This window comes from Thunnus maccoyii, chromosome 9, assembly GCF_910596095.1.
Source record: "Thunnus maccoyii chromosome 9, fThuMac1.1, whole genome shotgun sequence".
NCBI classification, from domain to species: Eukaryota; Metazoa; Chordata; class Actinopteri; order Scombriformes; family Scombridae; genus Thunnus; species Thunnus maccoyii.
In genome coordinates this window covers 12,575,772-12,598,616 of record NC_056541.1, presented here as the reverse complement: position 1 = coordinate 12,598,616, position 22,845 = coordinate 12,575,772, and the positions used below count along the sequence as shown (strand labels likewise).

Genomic DNA, 22,845 nt, shown 5'->3' with positions numbered 1-22,845 from the left:
TTCAATGAAAAAAATTTGAGTTCAGCAGAAAGGAAAATGAAGCGAGCAGATACATGAATCAAATCCCAGACTGAAGTAATTATGAAGAATTTCTCTCAGGCAATGAAAAGGACAAAATTTTGAAGACAGCATATTTTTTAATGTAATTAAATTCTCCCTTTTACTGGAGATGTGCTTTCGTTTTTTTATGAGAAAGGGGCTGTTTGAAAGTTAGCAGAGAGGTTTTGTATACATTTTATCATCCTGAGTATTAAACATAATCAGAAACTTTCATAGTTTCTATATATTACTGTATACTGTATCATGAGTGGGTGTCAGCTGACAGGGTTTTTTACTGCTGGTGAATAACTGAGGTCAAGTTGTTGATTCGTGTTATTTTACTGTTTCAAGTAGTACAAAATACCGCATTTTCCTTCCGCATAGTTACTGTGGAAAAATCGTCATGAAATACACACTTTTTCTTTTCTTTTTCTTTTTTTTACACACCATCACATGGTTTTCACACAATCAATCAGGAAACAGTAAATGACACTGTTTTTGAAAACAGTAATTCAGCAGTTTATTCAACAGCTGACTTTCCTTTATAGATTGTTTCAGATTGTTTCCAGTAGTTTGTCTCAGATTTCAGGCCACTTTGTTGATTATAGAGCCTAATTGGTCTATTTGGCACTCCACCAGGTCTCCTTTCTGGAAGAAAAAACAATTAAGCACCTTGTTAACACAAACCTTTACTCCTTTTAAATTGAACACTCACTGTACAACTATATATTAGTGACTCTACCATTGAATAATTACATGTTGTGCAGCCATTTAATTATTTTGGACAATGTGAAAGTAAACCTGGGTCTTGAGGTGTGGCTACAGACATGAGGACTTGTGCAAGCTAGCTCTACTAGTTCTAGTTTTTTCATTATTATCACGTATGACAATCACCTTGAGAAAGACGGGTGGCTTCCTGAACACACCCACGCCTGGAGGGGTACCTGTCAGGAATACATCTCCTGGAGTTAATGTCACAAACCTGACAGAGGAGGAGAAAAAACACAGTGAGTGGAGGCCCAGAGTCAGTAGCAATTACTTTGAGGTATAGGATCAAAAATTATTTTTTTATTATTATACTGTCTTTTGACTGTGGAAGGCTCGTAGTGTCTCTCATCCACATGCACAAGTAATGCAATTTAATCACATTTTTTATTCACTTGGTATTTATTCATAGGTAAGAGCATGCAAAAATAGAGAACTTCCCCAAATGATTATAGTGTATATACTGATCCTGGGGAAGGTGCCACGAGCTGCCGTCATTACAGGGCAACACGGGCATTGTCACCAGTACGTCAGGCGGGGGAGGGGGAGGTTTTTCTGTCCAAGAATTTTAAATCAGATCAGAGAACGCTCCACTTGGTCAGGGCGCTTACGGGCAAACAGGTGCCAACCGTGGTGGATAAGTGTCAGCTGAAGCATGTAATTTCAGCTTTGAGTCGATGATGAATGGGGACCATTTGCTAGCACCGTGATCCTATTGTTCATTTATTTCTGACACGATTTGATTTGCATAATTTCTGAAATGAAAACTCTACACTCTTGGCTCAAGTTACTGAGGTGCAGAAAATTGGAAAGTTTAAAGTATATATTATGTAAATCTGTACTTAAAACTCTGTGAGGCAAAGACACCATCATCATGAGCAGTAAGCGTGTAAAGAGTGGACGTACTTTGAGACCCAGGCGACCAGCGCCTCTGTCTTGAAGATCATCTGATCAGTGTTGCTGCTCTGGACTGTGTCTCCATTAACCAGGCAGCGAATGCCCAGGTTGTGAGGATCTGGACGTGAAATGATACAAAAAACAGCACAGTTAATATTCGTTATTGTCATTTTAGACTTTCTGTATTACACAGTGACTCTTCAATGAAGTGTACAGACATAGTTACATATTAAAAAAAAAACAACCTAAAAGAAACTGAGATTAATTAAAGGACAGTGACACTTGTCGTCCAGTAATGAGCAACTACAATTCAATAAAGACAATAATGAGTAAATAAATGAATGAACATACAAACAAGCACTCAATAGCTGCTTTAAAATAGCCAATAAATACTTTTAACAAACTAAGAAAGAGCAGTTAACTCTTTAAATTGAATTTAACAGTGCTTGGATTAATCATATAGTATTGTTTAACTAATCTGTTAAAGGACAAACTTGATATAATGATAATATCATTGATATAATGAGACACGTCACCATGGTCTTCTGTCAAACATAGATGGTGTTGGAACAAATTCACATATACATCTCTTCTTCGAAATTGGCAAATTATAACTACTACACCTAAACTAAGACAGATTAATACACAGGACTAAGCAAAGGAAGACTTTTTTAAAAGAAAATCAGTCTTAAAACCTGCATTAACTGATTTTTGTGGCCGTTTGGGAGCAGTGGAAACAAGTTCTGTCAAATCATCAACTTTTAAGTTGATGTGTTGAACTTATCACTTTTTACTCTTCCAGCAGTTACGGGGCAACATTATTATTCACTTGGAGTCTTGTTTCTGTCCACCTGATGAATGTAAGTCAATATTCACTCTCTTATCTCTGTTCTTTTATCTTGTTCTCTGTTCTTCTCCACCAACTCCTGAGGGAAATGGCTGACTCTTTAGCTGCTAAAGTCTCCACTATGTTCACAAACTAGTCATTATCTGTATCTGGAGTTCAGCAGGTAGTTGCACAGTTGGGTTTAAGGAGATTTTTCTCTTAAAACAGTTGCCTGCTGTGGCCCAACACGACACTATGAGAGAGGTGAGAGTGAACCAAAACAGTAAAGTTGAAGCCGGACAGATAAACAATGAGCTGAAACTTGTTATAAAGCTCTGTTGGTTCATCACTACGAGCAACTGTGGTGTATTTTCATTAAAAGTCATTGGTGTGCTTAAAGACAATATTAAGCTATGCAGATTGATTTTATAAGTTTATAAGCAATAAGGGCTAGTGTGATACAATTTGTATTGGTGTAGTTATAATCTCATGAACCATATTTAATCACACTGTACGTATAGAGGCACGGTAGAAGAATCATAATCATACACTGGAGAAATTTGAGTGTGTTTGTATTACATGTCACTTTGCTTGGGTCTGCTAAAGTCTTCACCTTTCAAAAATACTCTCTGGAGGAGATCAAGAAATAAGGATGTAAAATGACTAGAATAACTTATAAAAAAAATAAAAGGCCAGAAGACAACTTGGCAATAATGGTGTAAAATGATTCCCAATACTTATATAAAAATTGGATATAATCAGGTAAAATTGAATATGCCAGTACATATCCTCAAACACCTCAAAACCTGTTTTGAAGAGTTTTGACCAACAACGAGTGACGGAGATAAAAGTAACATAATAATTGGTCAAAAATTAGGGAGGGTGGATGATAGGGTGTGACCTAAGCCGACCCAAGGGCATAAAAACAATGCCCCAAAGAAAAACCTTAGGAGCGATTTGGTTCTTTGTAAAAGTGCTACTTGCTCTCCTTTTTTTGCCGGCAATAAAAGAACACTTTGCTGCTTGGACCTCTGACTCCCTCTTTATTTACAAGAGAGAGTTTTTTGCTCTGGTACCTTTTTCTGCAACAATTTGATACAAAACAACAGTACACATTGTCATGTGATACATTGTTATTATAAAATATACTGATTGCAGCCTTTTAATAGTATGTAGTTATTACACTGAGGGTTGTCATAAATTGAAGATACATATCCTTTGAATATGAGGTTAACCTGAAATTTAATGTAAACTGGATTGATAAATATGATAACCCACATTCATCAAGAATGTTTTTACCTCAGAAATCCATTCTGACTGATATTTATCATATCGTTAAGGCCGCGCTGCTGCTCCCGTCAGCCAAAGAGCCTGCACTTTTCACAGAATAGCTGTTTAAGTGATGCTGCTGAATTACAAAATCACACAATTGTGTAATTTCCGCTTCCTGTGTCGCTCTCCTTGCTGTGATTTTCTCGTTCACTCTCACCTCGCACAGCATCTGTGGTTACTAAGGCGGGGCCGAGAGGACAGAAGCTGTCAAACGTTTTTCCCAGCAGCCACTGCTTCCCGTTGCGCTTCATCTGCCAGTCACGCGCGCTGACGTCGTTGGCCACGGTGAACCCTGCCACGTAGGAGAGAGCGTCCTCCTCCTGAACAACAAGTGGAGTGGAAATGAAAGTCAGGATAGATGCTTCACTAGAGCATCAAAGTGTTATTATAGAGATTGCAGGTGCTGTTGTGAGGTTCACCTTGATGTGTTTTCCTCTTCGTCCAATAACAAATGCCAGCTCCACCTCCCAGTCCACCTCCTTCAAACAAACAAGAGACAGAGATGAAGCAGATGCAGCGTTAAAAATCACACAGTGTGCAGTATGGAACTGAGACACAGCTCTAATTGTTTGAGGGTTTTAGGTATGAAGTGTGTTCACGACGGACAAGTGACAAAATTAATTATACTGAAAACAGTCAGTAAGCAGACTAAAAAAAACCCCTTGATATCTGAGTGTGCTGTAGAATCACACTCTTGTCCCATAATGCAACACACAAAGGAAGTGGAGGCGTTATTCACAGGTGTAAAAAATTAAAAATACATTATTAATGGTGGTGAAACAGCTCCAGAAAGTTCTTGAAAAACAAATGTCTTTGTGAAATTCAATCGACGATCACGTTCCAACAGCACATGTATTATTTACTGTTAGTATACAAGTTAAGTATGTTGATTTATTGTATACTTACTGCAAATATAGCATACCATAAACATTAGTTGTACATACAGTATATAATTAGTATGTAGTAGGCCATTGGGACACAGCATGATAAGCAGCAAGATAAGATATCACAAAGCATTTCCGACATCTGCAGCACCTGAATCATGTCTTGTTGCACTATTTCTATATTATACCTGGGGAAAAAAAGTACACAAAAAATCTGCCAGTGGGTGTGAAGTGATTTGATGCAAATTCACTTATTTGTGGAAATTACTTGAATTATGTTGTCATTCAAAGACATTTGAAGTCCTCTAGGCAGGCACTCATCTCCTCCTGTGGATACTGTTTTCATTCATGTAACAAGTTTTTAAGGTGTTTTCTTTTTAGGATCCTGACTCTCACCTGTGACTACAGAAAAGTTTAGAGTTTAAAGAGGATACTGAAAAATACAGTAGACCTGTCACAATCATGAAAATACAACTTTTACGTTGTTTGCATATTTTGGCTTAAATTCAATAAAAAAATAATCTAAAGTATTTAAAAGACAGGTGAGACTATAGATGTAGTTTCAGGTTTTTGAGACTCAAATCTAGACTAACTGACATCCTTTCTCGGGGTCGAGTCTCTCACCTGGCTCTCTGAGGGCAGAATGATGTCATCGTACGGTCCTGTGATGGCGCTGGGGAACTTGCTGAAGATGATCGGTTCTTTGGGGATCGGGGCGTTCTGCTCCAGGCAGTGGTCACGGTAGTTCATACCCACACACACCACTTTCTCCGGGGCCAACACGGGAGACAGCAGCCTGATGTCTGAACGCTCCACCACACACTGACCGGACGACAGCGCTCTGAGGAAGAGGAGGAAGGAGGAATGATGATGATGATGACTTGGAAAGACGTTGATGTTATAGGAGGCACTAGAAGATGGTGATAATGTTCTGTAGGATGAAGTTGATTTGATTGATTTCCATTTAGAAAGAAAATCATCACTAGAAAGAAGTTTACCGAGCAAGTGATGTTGACATCGGAATTAGATCATTTTAAAAAGACTTTTGGAAGAAGTTGCTGATTTACAAAGAAGTTTTAGCAAAATTGTGATGTTTTACAAAGTACATGCTTTTATAAATATTATTTAATGAGAATACCTTGTTGAATAGGAAGGTTATTTAAGATGATAATTCATATAGATCATTTAAAAAGATGTGACTATTAATATAGGAAGAGCTTGTTTTTTAAAAATAATAACTCAAAATAATTTATGAAGAAGATGAGAAAGGAAAAAAAACTGAGGAAGATGACTGATAAGTATCATATAAGAAGAAGATGATTCTGGTTTTGAAACTAATGAGTCAAACAAATGAGGCAAAGAAATGGTTAAAGTGATAACAGTGACTCAAACTGTGTCTGATACCTCTGTGCACACTCCAGACCTTTGTCTCCCAGCTCCAGCAGCTCCCTCATAGTCGAGGGCATGGAGGGGTCAAACGCCTTCAGATCCACCACGCCGAGCCCCTCGCCTTGCTCCACTCCCACTCTGATGCCTCCTCCGTCACCATGGCGATTAAACTGCACCAGGCGCATTGCTGCTCCGCACACGCCTCGCCTCTGAGGGTTTGCTGCTGTTCTGTGAGAGAATAAACTCCTGAGGACGCACAAGGAGCGAAGAGGATGTCTCATCTGTTGAGAACAAAAGAAGTGAAAGCGCTGTGAGGAGGAGAGAGAGGAAACAGATGACAGACGAGCAGAGAGAGAATTAAAATTAGACAAACTGCAAATGAGATTTAGATGATTATTTTTTTAAATAGATGTTCATGTTAACCAGAGAAAGTGACAATCTTCATTTTACTTGTTTTGAACCAACAGTTCAAAACCCAAAGATATTCATGCATTTACAATAATATACAACTGAAAAAAGTAGATTTAAGATGATGGCACCAGAGAACAAGTAATAATATTCTGTTTATTGATTAACTGACTAATTATTTCAACACTAGCCCTGCTGTGAAATTACACAACCTTTCCGTGTCTTTGTGTGCCACACTGGACTTCCTCTTGACAAACGTAGCTGACAAATTTGCATCTAATGCAATAAACTTGTTAATGACTATTCTAGGATGTTAAAGGACAGGTTCAAAACTTTTCAAATCGGTCTTAAAACAACACTCAGGTGCCCATATGAGCACTGAAATATGTGTTCCTCGCTGTAATCATTCCTCTGGTTCATACTGGCTATTAAAAGATCCCCTTCAAATGTGCTTTCAATGTTAGTGATGGAGGCCAAAATCCACGCATTGATTGCTCTCCATAAAGTTCACATTAGGTTCAAAGTCTTGATCCAAAGTCTTAATACTGGCTATTAAAAGATGCCCTTCAAATGCACTTTAAATGTAAGAGATGGTGGCCAAGATCCACAGTGTGTCCACACAGTCATTTTGTGCAAAAATGTATTTAAAAGTTTATTTGAAGCTTATATGAGGCTTCAGCAGTCTGAGTTAGTCATATCAAGTAGATATCTGCACATTTACAGTCTTTTTAGCATTAAATTCCCTCTTTGTGTTTCCCTTTTGAGCTGCAGTGGAAGTATAGTAACAAAAAGAGGGACTTTGGCACTAAAGACTGTAATGTTGAAAGATACCTACTTGATTTGACTCATTTGGACGGCTGAAGCTTCATATTAGTTTCAGATAAACTTTTAAATCCATTTTTGCACAGAAGGACTGTGGATTTTGTCCCCCATCAGTTACATTGTAAGTGCATTATGAAGGGATCTTTTAATAGTCAGTATGAACAGGAGGAATGATTACAGCAAGAAAACCCTGTTTTAATGTTCATTTGGGCACCTGACTATTATTTTAAGACAGACTTCAGTGGTTAAAATTCTCAGGCACCATGTCTGATTTCAGGCATAGAGCAGTTTTAAATTAATATAATAATTTCATAAATTGTACACATTCCCTCCTGGACAACTTTTCAGGCTCACAAATCTTTTCTTGCATTAATCCCAGCTGACTTGAAAAACTGTGAACTTGTCCTTCTGTACAAACTTGTTTGCCCTCAGGCGTAACAATTTGGAAATCTGTCAACTTTTCTGACTCACAGTATTCAAACTCCAGAGAGCATGTGAGAACAATATGAGCAGTGTGTGAACAGGTATATTATTTGCTGCCAATATTGGCCAAGTGCAAATCGCTTCAGCTCGTCTGCCGACGAACAATTATCATTGCCTGTTGTCACTTGATAATAGGGCTGTAAATCATACCCATGATAAGAACACAACAAACCTGCATGAATAGCCTCAGTAGTAACTTAGCCTACCTGAAGCTCGAGCTGTAGCTTTGCAAATATCACTTTTATCTTGGATAAAATGGCATTTCAAGAAGACTGGGACACTATAACATCCCACTGCATAACCAGGACAGTTACTTTTCTTGCCCTTTGTACTCCCTCTTGTTAATACTTACCTCTGGTTCTGTACCGAAAACACCACTTCTAACTACTTCCGGTTAACGTTTGTAGTCCATGATATCTGTCGTGTTTAAAGCGAGACAAATTACTCAACCAACGCAAACTACAAAGTGTAGCCGTGATTCTTATTATATTCTACAAAACAACAAACACTACAATACTCATATAATCTCTTTAATGCTGCATTTTACGTTTTTAATCCGTTTTAGAAACTACAATTCCCAGCTGGAAGCTTCAAACGCGTCTTCCAGTGCCGTGGGAACCTAGCAACTTCACGTACATGAACGACCTAACAAGCCTAAAATATGAATTTTATCGATCAAACACACATTTGATACACAATAGACACTATGACATCAACAGAAGCTAAAGTCAATTCATTAATGTGTCAGTTGGAGTTTTTAATAAGCCAATAAGTCTTTAAATCAATGAAAAGTAGTGTTTCGCCATTTGGGTGTTCGTAATTACGGGTAACGAGAAGCCCGCGAAGGCAGCACGAGTTCAATTTAAGGAATCATGTGACCAACCGGAGAAGAGTGAAGGGAAGGACCCGCTGTCACCGGCTGTCAGCTGTCTCTTTCACCCTGAAGACACCGGAGAAGGAGGACTAAAATGTGCACCAGGTGAGATTAACGGCTGTTGTTTTTCTTAAATCTCATGCGCGTGCTTTTTGTTTGACGTCAACGGTTTTCTAACGTGCAGCTTTCAGGCTCTTTGTGCATTGAGTTAACACAAAGATACACAAAGAGGGGGTTGCTAGGATAATTTACAATCAGATTTCTTCCCCGCGGTTGTATCATATTATCTATTAGTCAACAGGTTTATTTTAGTTATTAATACATCTGTGCTATGGTGGTGCATTCACGGCCCAAAGTGGGAAAAAATATGCTCTTCTCATGTTTCAACAGAAGTTTCCTCATTTCTGGAGTCAGTCAGTCATTTTTGCTGAGGTTTCTCTTTCATTGTCATTGAACTTCCCTCTCCTCTTTCCCAAATGCAACATGATGCCAGAAATGTCTAACTAATCAGTGTAAAGCCTGACTACAGTTACACAACATTGTTATCCTTTGCAGACAGCGCTGATTGCTCTCCATAAAGTTCACATTAGGTTCAAAGTCTTGATCCAAAGTCTTAATACTGGCTATTAAAGGATGCCCTTCAAATGCACTTTAAATGTTAGAGATGGTGGCCAAGATCCACAGTGTGTCCAAACAGTCATTCTGTGCAAAAATGTTTTCATTTCAAAGTTGATCTGAAGTTTATCTGAGGCTTCAGCAGTCTGAGTTAGTCATATCAAGTGGATATCTGCCACATTTACAGTCTTTTTAGCATCAAATTGCTAAAAAGACACATTGCTTTGCGTTTCCTCAGACAATGTTTCCCTGTTGAGCTGCGGTGGAATTATATGAACAAAAGACAAGACAGTACCAGAGTAACAAGGAGCATGGTGAATGGCAATTGTAAAATACCATATCGTAGATCTAAATTTGGACAATCAGCCTTCTCCATACAGGACTGTCAACTCTGGAACACATTACCAACTGAAGTCAAATTAATTTCAGATGTAAAATCTTTTAGTGCTGGCTAAAAGCAAACCAGAGCTGTACCCATTTTTAGGTTATTGTATTGTTAATTTTTTTTTTTTTTCAAACTGTACATCACAATCAATGTAATTCAGTATGTATATTTTATTGTACTCTCATATCTGTAGTGCACTGTGGTTGCACTAACAGATATGATGAAAGCTGTATATTTTAATTACACTGTATATGTAAAGCCCAGCTAGGGACAAGAGTTGAAAATTAGCAATAGCTATAAACTCTGTGCAGTACATCAGTGTCATGCTCTGTATCGGAACTATGTTAAATTGCATCGTCCCGATCAAATAAAATAAAAAGAAAGAAGAAAAGAGGGACTTTGGCACTACAAAGACTGTAATGTTGAAAGTTATTTACTAGCTTCAGATGAACTATTAAAAACATGCTTGTACAGGAGGAGGACTGTGGATTTTGTCCCCCATTTCTTACATTGTACAACTACATTATGAAGGGATCTTCTAATGGTCAGTATGTACAGGAGGAATGATTATGGCATTATGTTCATTTGGGCACCTGACTGTTGTTTTAAGACAGACTTGAAAAAGTGTGAACTAGTCCTTTAAATAACTCAAAGGTCTTGCAGGTTTTCCACACTGTGACCCACTCTGTTATCATTAACCTGCATTATTGTCTGAGATATTTGCTTCACCCTATCAGTCAATACTGACTTTGCTTACCCGAGCAGTAAATAACTTTGTGTTTGTCTCTCCAGCGTTCAGCCCATTGAATGGACTGCCGACCTCAGGAACCAGAAGTGAGTATCGGGAGAAAAGCTCCATTTCCTATTCAGCTGCAAGTTTTTTTGATCTTTGCATCCTGACAGACAGCTGTGTCAGATGATGGTATTTGTCTTCTCTCTCTCAGCTTTGATGGCATCGTCCTGGTGGCTCACAGCCATGAGGAGCTGCCCTCCGAGCTTGACTGTCTGAAAGCTCCTCTGCAGGATTACAGCTCTGTAAGTCTCTGTTCCCCTACAAGGAGTACATTCAGACCCCATCAAGTCTTAACATTCAAACTTAACTTGATGGTGTTGAAAATCATGATAAAACACCTAAAGTGGCATCATTTCTCTTTAATGCCTCTAGTCAGTGTTTAAGAAGGGGCATCATAAGACAATTAACAGGATAGAGAAACGTCAAAGAAACATTTATACTCACAAAATCGTGTTTGATTTTTTTTCAAACATTCCTCTCATCTTGGCTTTTCTGTTATGGATCACTGGATAAGTTCACTTTCTCAGATCTATACAAATCATTCAAATAAAACTAGGACAGGGTCAGAACCAGTTCAATGTATAATGTCCATTGGGAGGTGATATAACATGATGCATCTTTGTAGTAGGATGTTACTGTAGGAGCCGTTTTTAGTTATATGTATATATTTATTTGTTTACACCTCCGACCACCAGGTGGAGCCTCCTTGTTTTCAGGTAATTGATGAGAGGTGTACTTAGGTGTCTACGCTTCATTTCTCTATCTGCTCTTCTTCTAGGTGGACAGCGGTCTGGGGGAGGAGGTGGTGGTCCTGAAGGTCCCTGGTCTCCCTGGTAACCGCCTGGTGTTTGCTTCCACCGGCCCAGTAAACCGTGACTATGATGATGTCAGAAACTTCAGTGATGCAGCCGTCAACGGCATCAAGCGGTCCGTTACTTGATTGTAGCTGTTTTTGTTTTTTTCTTTTCTTTTCTCATTTATGTCTACTGGTTTATGTTCGTGTTTCTCATCTTGACTGTCCTTTCAGGGCCTTGAAAGCAGGCATGCAGCGCCCCCTCCTGGTCTGCCCTCAACACAAGGACTATAACAACAGCACCTTGGTGGCTGCACTCGGAGCCCTTCATGCTCTCTACATGGTGAGAAAAAAACACTTTTGTGGGGAAAAGCACTTGGCACAAAAATGCATCAAGGGTGATCTGACTAGAACTGAACAACAGTTTTTTAAAGGGGAACGTCATCGATTTTTGAGTTTACTAGTCATGAGAATTACTCATCAGCCTGTAAAAACATGTAAAATGACGTCTTTGGTTCTGGAGGGAGCTTGTTAAGTCAAAAATAATGATGATATTTATCTTGTCTTAATTACAATTCTTTTTTTTTTTTTTTGTAATAAAAAGCCTGCGTTACACACTGGGTGTATGCAGTTTAAAAGACACTAGGCAGGAAGGGTTTTATATAGGGCTGCAATTAACTATTATTCTAATCGGTTTCCCCCAAAAGCCCCTGGAAGTGAGAGAGGGGAACGTAAAACCTACCAACTTCAAGGCGTGCGTCCTGGGACTCTGGGCGGCACAGGAGGCCCAGGGAAAGAGACTGGTGGAACTGGCTGATGCTCTGGAGAGTGGGAGGTGGGTCCGATATATCACCTCATTCCCTGCCGAGATTTCTCATGTCGTGTTGTTGTTCACTCACTCACAGCAGTCCTCTGCCCTCCACAGACTGGCATGCCGTGATATCGGTGGCTCGGACCCTGAGCGTATGGCTGCTCCTCGTGTGGCTGATTACGTCCAGGAACTCTTCAAAGACAGCCCTGTGAAGGTGATAGAAAGATGTTATCATATCATCTGACATTTTTAATAGAGTCGTCTTGCATTTCTCCAAATAATCAGGAATATGCAGAAAGCAATTTCCTCATAAAGAATTACAGTCTAAACCAATGTTGTGCTTGTTCAGGTTTTTAATGACAGTTACATGTTTTGATTTTGGATTGCAAAGCTGACTGACTGAGGCCTCAAACTGTCTGTGTTTCTTATTAACCTGTAGGTAGAGGTGTTGAGTGACGTGAGGATTCTGGAGAAGGAGTATCCCTGTCTGGCTGCAGTCAACCGCTGTGCCAACAGTATGACAACATCTTATTTAATTTAATTGTTATCACCAATTATTAACATGGTCCTGTGTCTTTCTTACACAGGACACAGAAGGCTATAAGTAGATTTTAAAAAGACACTTGCACTTGTTTCCTCTTAATACAGGTATATCTCGTCACCAGGCCAGAGTCATCAAGCTGCAGTACTGTGGAGAAGGACCAGTCCAGAAGACGCTCATGCTGGTGGGCAAGGTGAGTGAGAACTTTCAGACCTCTTTACTCAGACTGCAAAAACCTTAAAGGAAAAGTCAATCCCGTAATGAATATCAAGGTATCGCTCAAAACAAAACAAGTTAACAAAACAATAGGTCGATTAACTCTCCAAAAGGTCGATTTATTGTTCAACAAACTTCACCAGTAACCTCCAGTATGCAGCATAGATGATTAAACTGACAGTGATGTGGTCACACACAACCAGGTTATGGTGAGACAGAAAAAATAATATAATAATGAAATAACGAGCTAAATGTTGGACTTTTGGATCCAGAATGTTGTTGTTTTTTATAGCATTTTAAAGGAAGGGAAGCTTAGACTAGGATCAACAATTAACACAGATTTTATGCTTTATGCTTTTTTTTTAAGCTGTAAAATTATGGCCAAAAGTTTCCAAGGACACCAAATACCTGAATATCAAGGAGGAAGGAGGTGGTGTTAAATGATTCACAAAATCTACTTTAGAATTATATAACGATTGTAATGCTGTAGCCTTCAAACAGTGTCAGATTGGATTACATATTCACCCAATTTAACATCTCACACATGATTTTTTTTAAATATATTTAACTTTGAAGCCATTTAGGGAGAGATGTAAGAGTAAAATTGAGGTTCATGTGGTTAAAACATTTGTAGAAACTGTATCTGTGTGTGACTTCTTAATAAATGGAGGTTGGTCCTCATGTGGTGTTTCTAGGGCATCACCTACGATACTGGTGGAGCAGACATCAAGGCTGGTGGTTTTATGGCCGGGATGCACCGAGACAAGTGTGGAGCTGCTGCTGTCGCCGGTTTCTTCCAGGTGAGTGACGACCTGTGCACCTGAATGATAAATCCACAAGGAGATTAAGAAACTAATCTCTTGATTTGGGTTTGCTTGGAATCAACACGAACTGGACGTTGCTGAGTCATGTTGTTTATGTTCTTAGTACACCTTACTTAGCGATAGAAATGCTCACATGGAGACGTGTTTACAACATACTAAATCTCCCTCTTACTGTCTAGATCTTAGCCAAGCTGAAGCCAAAACATCTGAAGGTTTACGGCTCGATGGCCATGGTGAGGAACAGCGTGGGTGCAGGTCAGTGTCATCTATGTTTTGCTTTGCATTATTCATGTTCCTGTTTCCAAGGAATCAATTCGTCGGTGTCGCCGCTCCCTCTCTCAGGTGTGTATGTGTGTTTTCTCAGACTGCTACGTGGCTGATGAACTTGTGGTTTCTCGTGCGGGTCGCAGAGTGAGAGTAGGAAACACTGATGCCGAGGGACGCATGGTGATGGTTGACCTGCTGTGTGAGATGAAGGAAAAGGTCAGATCATCCTGTTTTAATGAATTCTTGATTCACTTGTACATTCTTACTTTTTTTTTATTTTTATTTTACACTTCTCTTCCTTCTCGTTGTGACCTTTCCACTGAACTCTGCAGGCGGTTCGTGAGATTTCACCTCAGTTGTTTACCATTGCTACTCTGACGGGCCACGCCATCAGAGCCATGGGACCCAACTACTCTGTGAGTACTGCTGAAATATTTAATATTGATGAGACTCACTGAGACATGTTGGAAGTTTAAACATTAAAAATGCAACGAGCTCAGTTTTGAATCTCTTTCTGTAGATCATCATGGATAACGGACCGGCCCACCGCTCTGGAAATGCTGCTCAGTGGCAGAAAGGTGAGACTATAATATGGATAAATTTGGGGAAGTTCATTTTGGACCTTTTTTGGAATAGTAGCATTACAAAATAACTTTAATTCAAGGTCCACTTACTAGCTTTCAATCACATGTGACAGGCTTCATCAGTGAATGGAGTTATCTCAGTTGTCATCACTTCGGTCACATATAACAGGAGGTCCTATATGGGTCGCCTGAGCCATCTTAATGACAACTGAGCAAACTCCATTCACTGATGAAGGCCATGAAGTCCACTTGAAAGCTCTAGAAAAAACTGTTTGTTTTTTTTTAACAGAGTGATTAATTAAAAATGATTTGCTGATAATGAAAATAAATATTTCTTGCAGTCCTAATTCTTTACAGGCTTATTTGGAAACTGAACTAGTGATGTAAAGCTCAATACAGTATCTACCTTTTTAAGACGTATTGATGGCTGGCTTCAAAAAAATCAAGTAACCAGCACAAACAAGGCTTCTTTACGTCACTTTTGAACACATGACACACTTGTTGAATTGCCACAGGCTTTGAAAGCAGAGCTGTGGTCAGTTTTTCTAATTTAATCATTGTCTGCTGTGAGACCACTTAAGTCTTATCACTGGCTACGTTTACATACACACTAATAATTAGATTATAATGCGATTATAATGCGAGTAAGGCAGAACCCATGTAAACACCATACTGAGATTATGTTAATGCGATTATGCTCCTAGTCAAGGAAGCATAATCACAGTAAGATATGTGGATTACTCTGATCGTACTTGCATTATTAGGGGTCAGTCAGAGCATGAGTCGAATTACTGAAACTCTGATAACTGTGCGCATGTGCACCTGGTGACGTAGCGCTACATACATATGATGTAGTGTTGACAAACGTGATAATGGAAAGCAAAACAGAGAAGAATCAACATTTCTGTGATGTATTCATAGTTATACGTGATGATGTACGTGAAGAATAAAAAGCCAGTCAGGTTAACCAAAGCTCTCATGTGTTTATTATTGACTTAAAAGTAATAGAACATGACAACAGGAAGTAAACAAAGCTACTCAACGTCACAACTCTCTAGATAATCAAACGGGATTATTAAAGGGAGTTGTCACCTTCGCATGTAAACGGCATAATTGCAATATTGGCCTTAATCGCACTACTGTGCAAATGTAAATGAAGCCTCTGTTTCATCGTGGATTTAATCCTTTCATACAAATACATCTTTTGAAATAAGCTTTTCCTCCGTCACTACCTAACACACATTCTCTGTCTTGTGTCATGCAGCCGGAGAGGTTTTGGGTGATGTGTTCGAGGTGTCCAGTATCAGGCGAGAGGACTACGATTTCCACAAGGGTAAATCTGAGTACGAGGATATTCTCCAGTCTAACAACCTGCCGTCCTCCGCTACTCCTCGAGGACATCAGGCCCCTGCAGCGTTCCTCATCATGGCCTCAGGGCTCCACAAGGTGCACGCAGAAGATTATTTATCCATATATGGTGGAAAAACATATGGTGGTAGAAGTGCAGTGATTGATCTGTATTGTTCATTTTCTGACGCAGCATGGTGTGGATTCTGACGCACCTCTGCCGTACTCCCACGTCGACATCGCTGGGTCCAGTGGTCCTTTCCCCGGCGTGCCAACAGGAGCCCCCATCCTCGCCATGGCAACCAACTACATCCTGTCTGATAGTCTCTAAGCAGATACTTTCAGTATTAAAAAAAAAAAAAAAAGAAAGACTACGGTCTCTAGACTCTGTCCCAACACAAATTGTTAAACCGTCCAAACACAAATGAGATACCTGCCGCCACACGTAAATCAAAATGTGCAATTTTTTTAATGCCTAACATTCCTTTAATACCTCAGATTGCTGTTTTGAAAGTTTTGCTCTCTTTTTCTAAGATCTTGTGACATTCGTCCTATCTACACCAAGTGTCAAATGACCCTGTTTTTAAGTGGCCTGAATCAATGTTAACACTCAGGGCTTAAATGGCAGAATAAAAATACCATCCTTTGTATGTGTTTGTATGTCTGTGTGATAAACTGGGGACATGGTTGTGTGATTTAATGATGCTGTGGGCCAGTCAAACCAAGCACTAATCATTGATCAATAAAACAAAATTTAAGCAGTCACTGTGTTCTTTTCATATTTTGTGTGTGGGTTTTTTATATCATTTACAGGAGTGCTGTTTTTAAATCTTTTGGATCGAAGGAAGAGACAAGCCAGAGGGGTTATTGATCCAGACGGGGAAAAAATGAAACCTGAATAAACACTTTTGCCACATTTACATTTTAGGATCTCTTTTTCCATGACAGTTAAGTGAGAAGATATAAAATTTGCATGAAATGTTGCAGGAAATTGTATGGTTTGTAAAAAGCATTTACTTAAGCAAAACTTTTCGGTACTTAAAATTAGCTTTACATGGACCAGTATTAGAATCCTGTTTATATGTTAATGTATCAATAATTTAATATAGGAGAACTTACACTTTTTGATACAGAAAATACTTATAAAATCATATCAAATACTGTCACTTGTGTAAAATTTTAAATGCGGGACTGCATCTTCTACATGTGTGTGTGCGCGCGTGCACAGGGGTCAAACATTTTCTAACTGGCAGGTAGGCCACATCAACTGAAACTCCCTGATAAACTTTTTTTCTAATGCATTTTGTGATACTATCGTGATCTAATGGTTGTATTTTGTTCTATGCTACATCAGTTACAGTCTGTGTAAATCCTGCCAATATTTGAGATCGCTAACAACAGTTTTTAATGAAATTACATTTGAAGAAATTGGGCTAACCTCAGCCAACGGTTGAGTTAACGTCTGGGCTAACGGTGGAGAGCTAACTTCGTTGTTAAACTAGTTGAAGAAGCTTAACAACCTGCTGCATTTACGGTCCTTCTATGTTATGTTAATTGCCATACTGATGACTTTGTTTTTGTACTTCAGATTATTAGCTTTTTTGTGAGCGTATTTCTCGGTTTCATCGTTGAGGTTTTGACAGTCTGTCGCGCGTAGTGGCGGGAGGCGAGGAGAGCCTTAACCTTTGGACCACCAGTTTTACCAGGTATGGAGATGTTTTCCTTTGTTTTTGAATCACTTTTGTAGTTGATGGTGTAATTCATTCCAGTATAGCTATATAAACGGAGTTAAGCTTGTGTGGTTGCTATGGTAACACTATAGCGCTGCATGCTATGCAGTTATAAGGTAATCAATAATCTAATTAAAAGGTAACCAGATTTCAGTGCGAATCTATTGTGATTTTCTAAGTTTATAATTGTTACAGTAATGAAATATGGGTGTTTTGGTTACTTTTCTGTATTGTGTGTTTAATTACAATTGGTTGTTTATTTATATGACAGTATCAATGTTGTAATGTCATTTTATTATTCATAGTCATGGACTAGATTTTGTGATTTATGCTGCTATGTCTGTATACGGTATTTACATTACATACACACCAACACATAAAAAGAAAACAACACAACTTAAAGATTTCTGCAGTTCGAAGATTTGTTCAGTAAATTGTTTTTAAACATTTTTTAAAAAGGTACTAAGCTGTTCCATAAATTCACACATTTGACTGATTGTACAATGATTGTTTACGTTGGCCCTCATCGATTGTTTTTTTAATTTTTGCAAATTCCTGTCAAATCATACTTACCTCTCATTTTAAACAACTTTTGGATACTTTCAGGTAATAATTGTTTTGGGTTTTTTTTGCTCTATACATAACTCGAACCATTTTAAAGTCAACACAATCTTTAAATTTTAGAGCCTTTAGTAAACAGTGAGCTTGTTGGTTCTCTGTAAGTAGTTTTGTTTACAATTCTTATGGCTCTCTTTTGAAGTATCAAATTATCTGAATACTTCCTCCACGACTGTCTTCAGGAAATGATTACCAAGTATGTTTTATTTATATTTAAATATTTATTTATAACTGAGTACTCAAATATAGCCTACTTCAACAGTGTAAATGGGTCAATATACTTTCAGAACATAATTAGGTAGTATGTAAAGAATGGAAAGATTATAGGTAGATTTTAGTAAAAACGTATGTGTTATTGGATGTTTTTAACTATTTCCCTTGTTTGTCCCCAGTTAGCAGAATTGTCCTCTCCAATATGGCCGAGGCGTGGGTCCGGTTTTTTTGCGTGAACTGGCGGAACTGACGAGTTGGACACGGAAATGACGCAAAGACGCCGAGTCTTTAAATGCTGACGTTAGCGCGGGCTTTCAGCTCAAACCCCTTTTTCTTCCTCAGCAGTGGGACTTTCCCTGTGTGTGCTGCTCTTCAACCAGTCAACAACTGTACACAAAGAGTCGAGTTTTTAAGGATCAACTGAAAACTACCTGCAGCCTCCGCTTCGAGGACGTGAAATATTCTTTTGAAGTTTACGCAGACGTAAAAAACAACAACAACACAGCCACCATGTTTGAGGCTCGCCTGGTGCAGGGATCCATCCTGAAGAAGGTGCTGGAGGCTCTGAAGGATCTGATCACAGAAGCTTGCTGGGATGTCAGCTCGTCCGGCATTTCGCTGCAGAGCATGGACTCGTCTCACGTCTCCCTGGTGCAGCTCACCCTGCGGAGCGACGGCTTCGACTCGTACCGCTGCGACAGAAACCTCGCCATGGGAGTCAACCTGAGCAGGTGGAGTAAACACACAGCTCTGACAGAGAGAGAAAAACATTTAACTTTACATTAATCTATTGTACGGTTAGCTCGCTAACTCCCCCAGAAATATAAATTTGCTGACTAATGTAGGTAGTTTGACAGGTCGAGCTTCAAAGAAAAGTCGATGCAATAATACTCGAGGGTTGTTTTGACTTTGAGCGGCTTGTATGTAGATTTGAAGCCGCTATGCTCGTTCAAACAGTCGCTTCGGTGTCTTTTTGTTGGCACAAGTCTTAATAGTTTGTGTCTTTTTAATATTTGGAGCTTACAAAAGAAGATGGCCATCATGGCGGAGTTGCCCGGGCATGTCTCTGCTCAGCCGACTGCGTAGTTAACTCTTTACTGTCAGGTTTAAAGTACAGCAGTTTGTACTTGTTTGAAGTTTCCAATCGAGCAGTTTATACGTCTTTATCCACAAATAAGTGTTACATATAATTTTCGTATTGTGTGAAAATAGACTTGGCGCAGTTTGAGAAGCCTCAGCTGCATGTTAATTACGTCGTGACGTCATTTGAGCGCCAATTCTTTGCATGGCAGGTTGGCGGGAATTGTTGTTAAACCCGGGAACTTCCACTTCCGGTTCCAGTTCCACTTGTGTCTTCTGTCTTTGTCACTTTACACCGGTTCACTGGATACATCTGTGTGTTATAGCTTTTCGGTGTCCATCTAATGTTTATGGATTTGTCCAATTGAATTTGTCCGATTTGAATAATTGATGGAAAGCTATAGTGCCAAAAAATGTTCTGTTTCCACCATTCAGCTTGAAGATCTGCTGATTTTCTTCGTTCTTTTGATAGGAAATTGCTTTAGACTAATTAATTACTCAATAAAATAACCTGTAGATTGATTGATAGAGAAAATAGATATTTTACATTTACTTCTTTATTAGTCTGTTAACTTTTTGGTTAGTCGTTTAGACTAGACTATTTCCATTTGAGAGATAGAGAGAGTATTTGGCATTTTTCTTTGATAAAAGACACTATTCATCATTTCAATTTGCTGTTTTAATCATATCAACACTTCAGTATATTGTAGTATTCTGGCTTCTTATTTGAATATTGTTCTTTATGTAAAAAAAATATGAATTCTGCTGCCTGAATATTTGGTTCGGTTTACAACACAGTTTTAAATTTTTGTTTCTTATTTCCATACAGTATGTCAAAAATCCTGAAGTGTGCAGGAAACGAAGACATCATCACCCTCAGAGCAGAAGACAATGCAGACACACTCGCCCTTGTGTTCGAGACACTCAGTGAGTTTTTAAGTTTGCTGTTGGCATTAAAAGTGGAATATAATCAACTTGATGGATGCTGTTCAGCAGTGTTTCTTCAGCATTCGTGTCTTATTTACCACTTCTGTCTTCACTCTCACAGACCAGGAGAAAGTCTCAGATTATGAGATGAAATTGATGGACCTGGATGTGGAGCAGCTGGGTATTCCAGTAAGTAATCGGTGTCCTTTACTCACCTTTTGTGTCTTACATGCTTTATGCACGCTGTTCCTGACTTTCTCATGTCCATCTGTACCCTCAGGAGCAGGAGTACAGCTGTGTAGTGAAGATGCCCTCTGGGGAATTTGCCCGTATCTGCCGTGACCTGTCCCAGATCGGCGACGCCGTCATGATCTCCTGCGCCAAGGACGGAGTCAAGTTCTCTGCCACTGGAGAGCTCGGCACCGGAAACGTCAAGCTGTCCCAGACCAGCAACGTAGACAAAGAGGACGAGGCTGTGAGTATGACTGTTGGATTTGGTTGGAATGAGGATCATGTAGCATTAAAATGAGTAGACAGAACATAACAGAGCATAACTTATTAGTGACTTAGGTCACTTATTTATAAGTAGAGGTACCAGCTGATCATGGCTTTTAGAAATGCTGACACTTCTCCCTCTTAATGGTTCAAGCTTTTCAAATATGATGACTTGTTGTCCTCCTTTGTCATCTATGACAGTAAATTGAAAATTTTAACATTTAGTTGTACAAAACAAGTAAACTGAACACATTGTCATGGCCTCTGAGAAATCGTGAATGACTTTTTTCTCTTTTTTTTTTTTTTTCCAGACTAAACGATTATTTAAGAAAATGATCGGGAAATTAATAGATAATGAAAATAATCATTAGTTTCAGGCCTACTTTGTATCATTAGGTGATTATATCAAACTGTAACTGATAATTGTTTTCAGTATCAATCTGTCATTTATTTTATCTATTGTATGGTCCCAAAAAGATTTTTCAAACAACGATTTTTCAAAACTTAATTCAAACAGCTTTATTTTTTAATACAACCAGCAGCCCACAACACAACATTTATATTAATATTGCAGAAGAAAAACAAATATTCACACATGAGAACCTGGAATCAATTCTTTTTTCTTTTTTTTCATAGATATTGATAAGTTTAAACATTTTTTTATACAATACTTGATGCTGGTTTAGACCACAAGAAAAACATTTTTTCATGTTTGTCCCTTCTTAAATTTCTGTTTCCAGGTTACTATTGAGATGAACGAGCCCGTTCAGCTGATCTTTGCCCTCAACTACCTGAACTTCTTCACTAAGGCCACACCACTGTCCAAGACAGTCACCCTCAGCATGTCTGCTGATATTCCCCTCGGTAAGAGCATCCGTCCAGTCTTCATTTGAATTTTTGCTTTTTTCCCCCAAAGAATCTGTTGTGGCTCTAACTTGAGTATTTTTGTCTTTTCCACAGTGGTGGAGTACAAGATCGCTGATATGGGACACGTCAAATACTACTTGGCGCCAAAGATCGATGAGGAGGCTTCCTAAATTGTTTATAACACACCAAAAAGGGAGAATAGAGAAAAGCAGGCGACTGGGACTCGTTGTGAGTGAGGAAAGAGCTGAAGGGATCTCGTGGGAGTTGATGATCCTACTGAGGTTTCTGATCTCCTCCTCTCTGATGAGCTATCCACAGCGGGAGGTGCAGTGTCAACTTTTTTATAAACGGTCAACTGTCAGCATTATGAATGATGCCGAAGCTTCAGTGTTCTGACTCTGAAGATGTGTTCAGAGCAGCTGACTGGTCCAGACAGCCTCAGTGTACGTTTCAGCACTTGTTCACTCCACCTTTTGAGTCTCGCTCTCTATTTTTGCCCGTTTTTGGGAAAGCAGTTTTCAAGTATCCAGTTTCTTCTTGTAGATACGCATTTGTAAATACTTCCTGTGGTTTCGCGTCAGTCAACCCCAATATTTTTGTATTCATTAATTCAGCCCAAAATAAATGATTCAAGTTGTTTCCAAAATGTTCTTGTGTTTGACATTCCTGAACATAAACTGTATGTAGTTTTAGACTAAAGACAGACTCGGTGAGTACAAGTTCTTCAGTGACTTAATTTGAATAATTTCAGGACATAAAAGTTGAGTAAATGTGAGTCTGAGTCTCAGGTGTTGAATTTAAGACATTGCATTAGCACTGCAACAAATAGTTGGTCTATAATGTGTCAGAATATGATTTTCACTGCCTAAAATAAAACTTGAAATGTAGTCCTGATCAATAGTCCACAACCCAAAGATAGTCAGTTTATTAATGGGAGACTAAAGGAACCAGAGAAAAACTGATATTTAAGAAGCTGAATAGAGTGAAGTTTGGCTTTTTTTATTTTTAAATAACTCAAAG

At 38.9% G+C, this 22,845-nt stretch overlaps 3 protein-coding genes across 12 annotated transcripts; 2 read left to right on the top strand and 1 right to left on the bottom strand.

Annotated features, from left to right (window-relative positions):
• Window positions 1-534: 534 nt before the first annotated feature.
• Window positions 535-10,553, bottom strand: fahd2a (fumarylacetoacetate hydrolase domain containing 2A). Of its 10 annotated transcripts, none has more exons than XM_042421122.1 (9): window positions 8,729-8,817; window positions 8,198-8,262; window positions 6,148-6,440; window positions 5,368-5,584; window positions 4,279-4,338; window positions 4,017-4,179; window positions 1,711-1,819; window positions 934-1,021; window positions 535-687 (listed from the first exon to the last, which is right to left on the bottom strand). In XM_042421122.1, exons 3-9 carry the CDS (start codon window positions 6,411-6,413, stop codon window positions 625-627), a joined length of 966 nt encoding a protein of 321 aa, XP_042277056.1. In that variant the 5' UTR covers window positions 6,414-6,440; window positions 8,198-8,262; window positions 8,729-8,817; the 3' UTR covers window positions 535-624. The 10 variants fall into 10 exon arrangements, with proteins under 10 accessions (XP_042277056.1, XP_042277060.1, XP_042277062.1 ...); XM_042421126.1 differs by having other exon boundaries at window positions 6,148-6,413; XM_042421128.1 differs by lacking the exons at window positions 8,198-8,262; window positions 8,729-8,817 and adding an exon at window positions 10,477-10,553 and having other exon boundaries at window positions 6,148-6,413.
• On the top strand, window positions 8,737-16,660 carry zgc:152830 (uncharacterized protein LOC767682 homolog). Its single transcript, XM_042421119.1, has 16 exons — window positions 8,737-8,824; window positions 10,512-10,553; window positions 10,664-10,754; window positions 11,291-11,439; window positions 11,540-11,648; window positions 12,013-12,140; window positions 12,231-12,330; window positions 12,556-12,631; window positions 12,765-12,850; window positions 13,569-13,673; window positions 13,877-13,952; window positions 14,062-14,180; window positions 14,297-14,380; window positions 14,485-14,542; window positions 15,813-15,994; window positions 16,089-16,660. Exons 1-16 carry the CDS (start codon window positions 8,814-8,816, stop codon window positions 16,224-16,226), a joined length of 1,554 nt encoding a protein of 517 aa, XP_042277053.1. The 5' UTR covers window positions 8,737-8,813; the 3' UTR covers window positions 16,227-16,660.
• A 546-nt stretch (window positions 16,661-17,206) lies between these two features.
• On the top strand, window positions 17,207-22,471 carry pcna (proliferating cell nuclear antigen). The gene is made up of 7 exons (XM_042421131.1): window positions 17,207-17,601; window positions 18,636-19,187; window positions 20,366-20,463; window positions 20,585-20,652; window positions 20,744-20,938; window positions 21,699-21,822; window positions 21,919-22,471. Exons 2-7 carry the CDS (start codon window positions 18,967-18,969, stop codon window positions 21,993-21,995), a joined length of 783 nt encoding a protein of 260 aa, XP_042277065.1. The 5' UTR covers window positions 17,207-17,601; window positions 18,636-18,966; the 3' UTR covers window positions 21,996-22,471.
• Window positions 22,472-22,845: the final 374 nt, after the last annotated feature.

Coding starts and splice junctions, on each gene's coding strand:
- pcna (XM_042421131.1), top strand. CDS start 18,967: ATGTTTGAGGCTCGCCTGGTGCAGGGATCCATCCTGAAGAAGGTGCTG. Junction 19,188..20,365: donor ATGGGAGTCAACCTGAGCAG/GTGGAGTAAACA, acceptor ATTTCCATACAG/TATGTCAAAAATCCTGAAGT. Junction 20,939..21,698: donor TAGACAAAGAGGACGAGGCT/GTGAGTATGACT, acceptor TTCTGTTTCCAG/GTTACTATTGAGATGAACGA.
- fahd2a (XM_042421128.1), bottom strand. CDS start 6,413: ATGAGACATCCTCTTCGCTCCTTGTGCGTCCTCAGGAGTTTATTCTCT. Junction 5,585..6,147: donor GGTCTGGAGTGTGCACAGAG/GTATCAGACACA, acceptor CCTCTTCCTCAG/AGCGCTGTCGTCCGGTCAGT. Junction 4,339..5,367: donor TTCTGCCCTCAGAGAGCCAG/GTGAGAGACTCG, acceptor GTTTGTTTGAAG/GAGGTGGACTGGGAGGTGGA.
- zgc:152830 (XM_042421119.1), top strand. Junction 14,543..15,812: donor TGCTGCTCAGTGGCAGAAAG/GTGAGACTATAA, acceptor TGTGTCATGCAG/CCGGAGAGGTTTTGGGTGAT. Junction 15,995..16,088: donor TGGCCTCAGGGCTCCACAAG/GTGCACGCAGAA, acceptor TTTCTGACGCAG/CATGGTGTGGATTCTGACGC.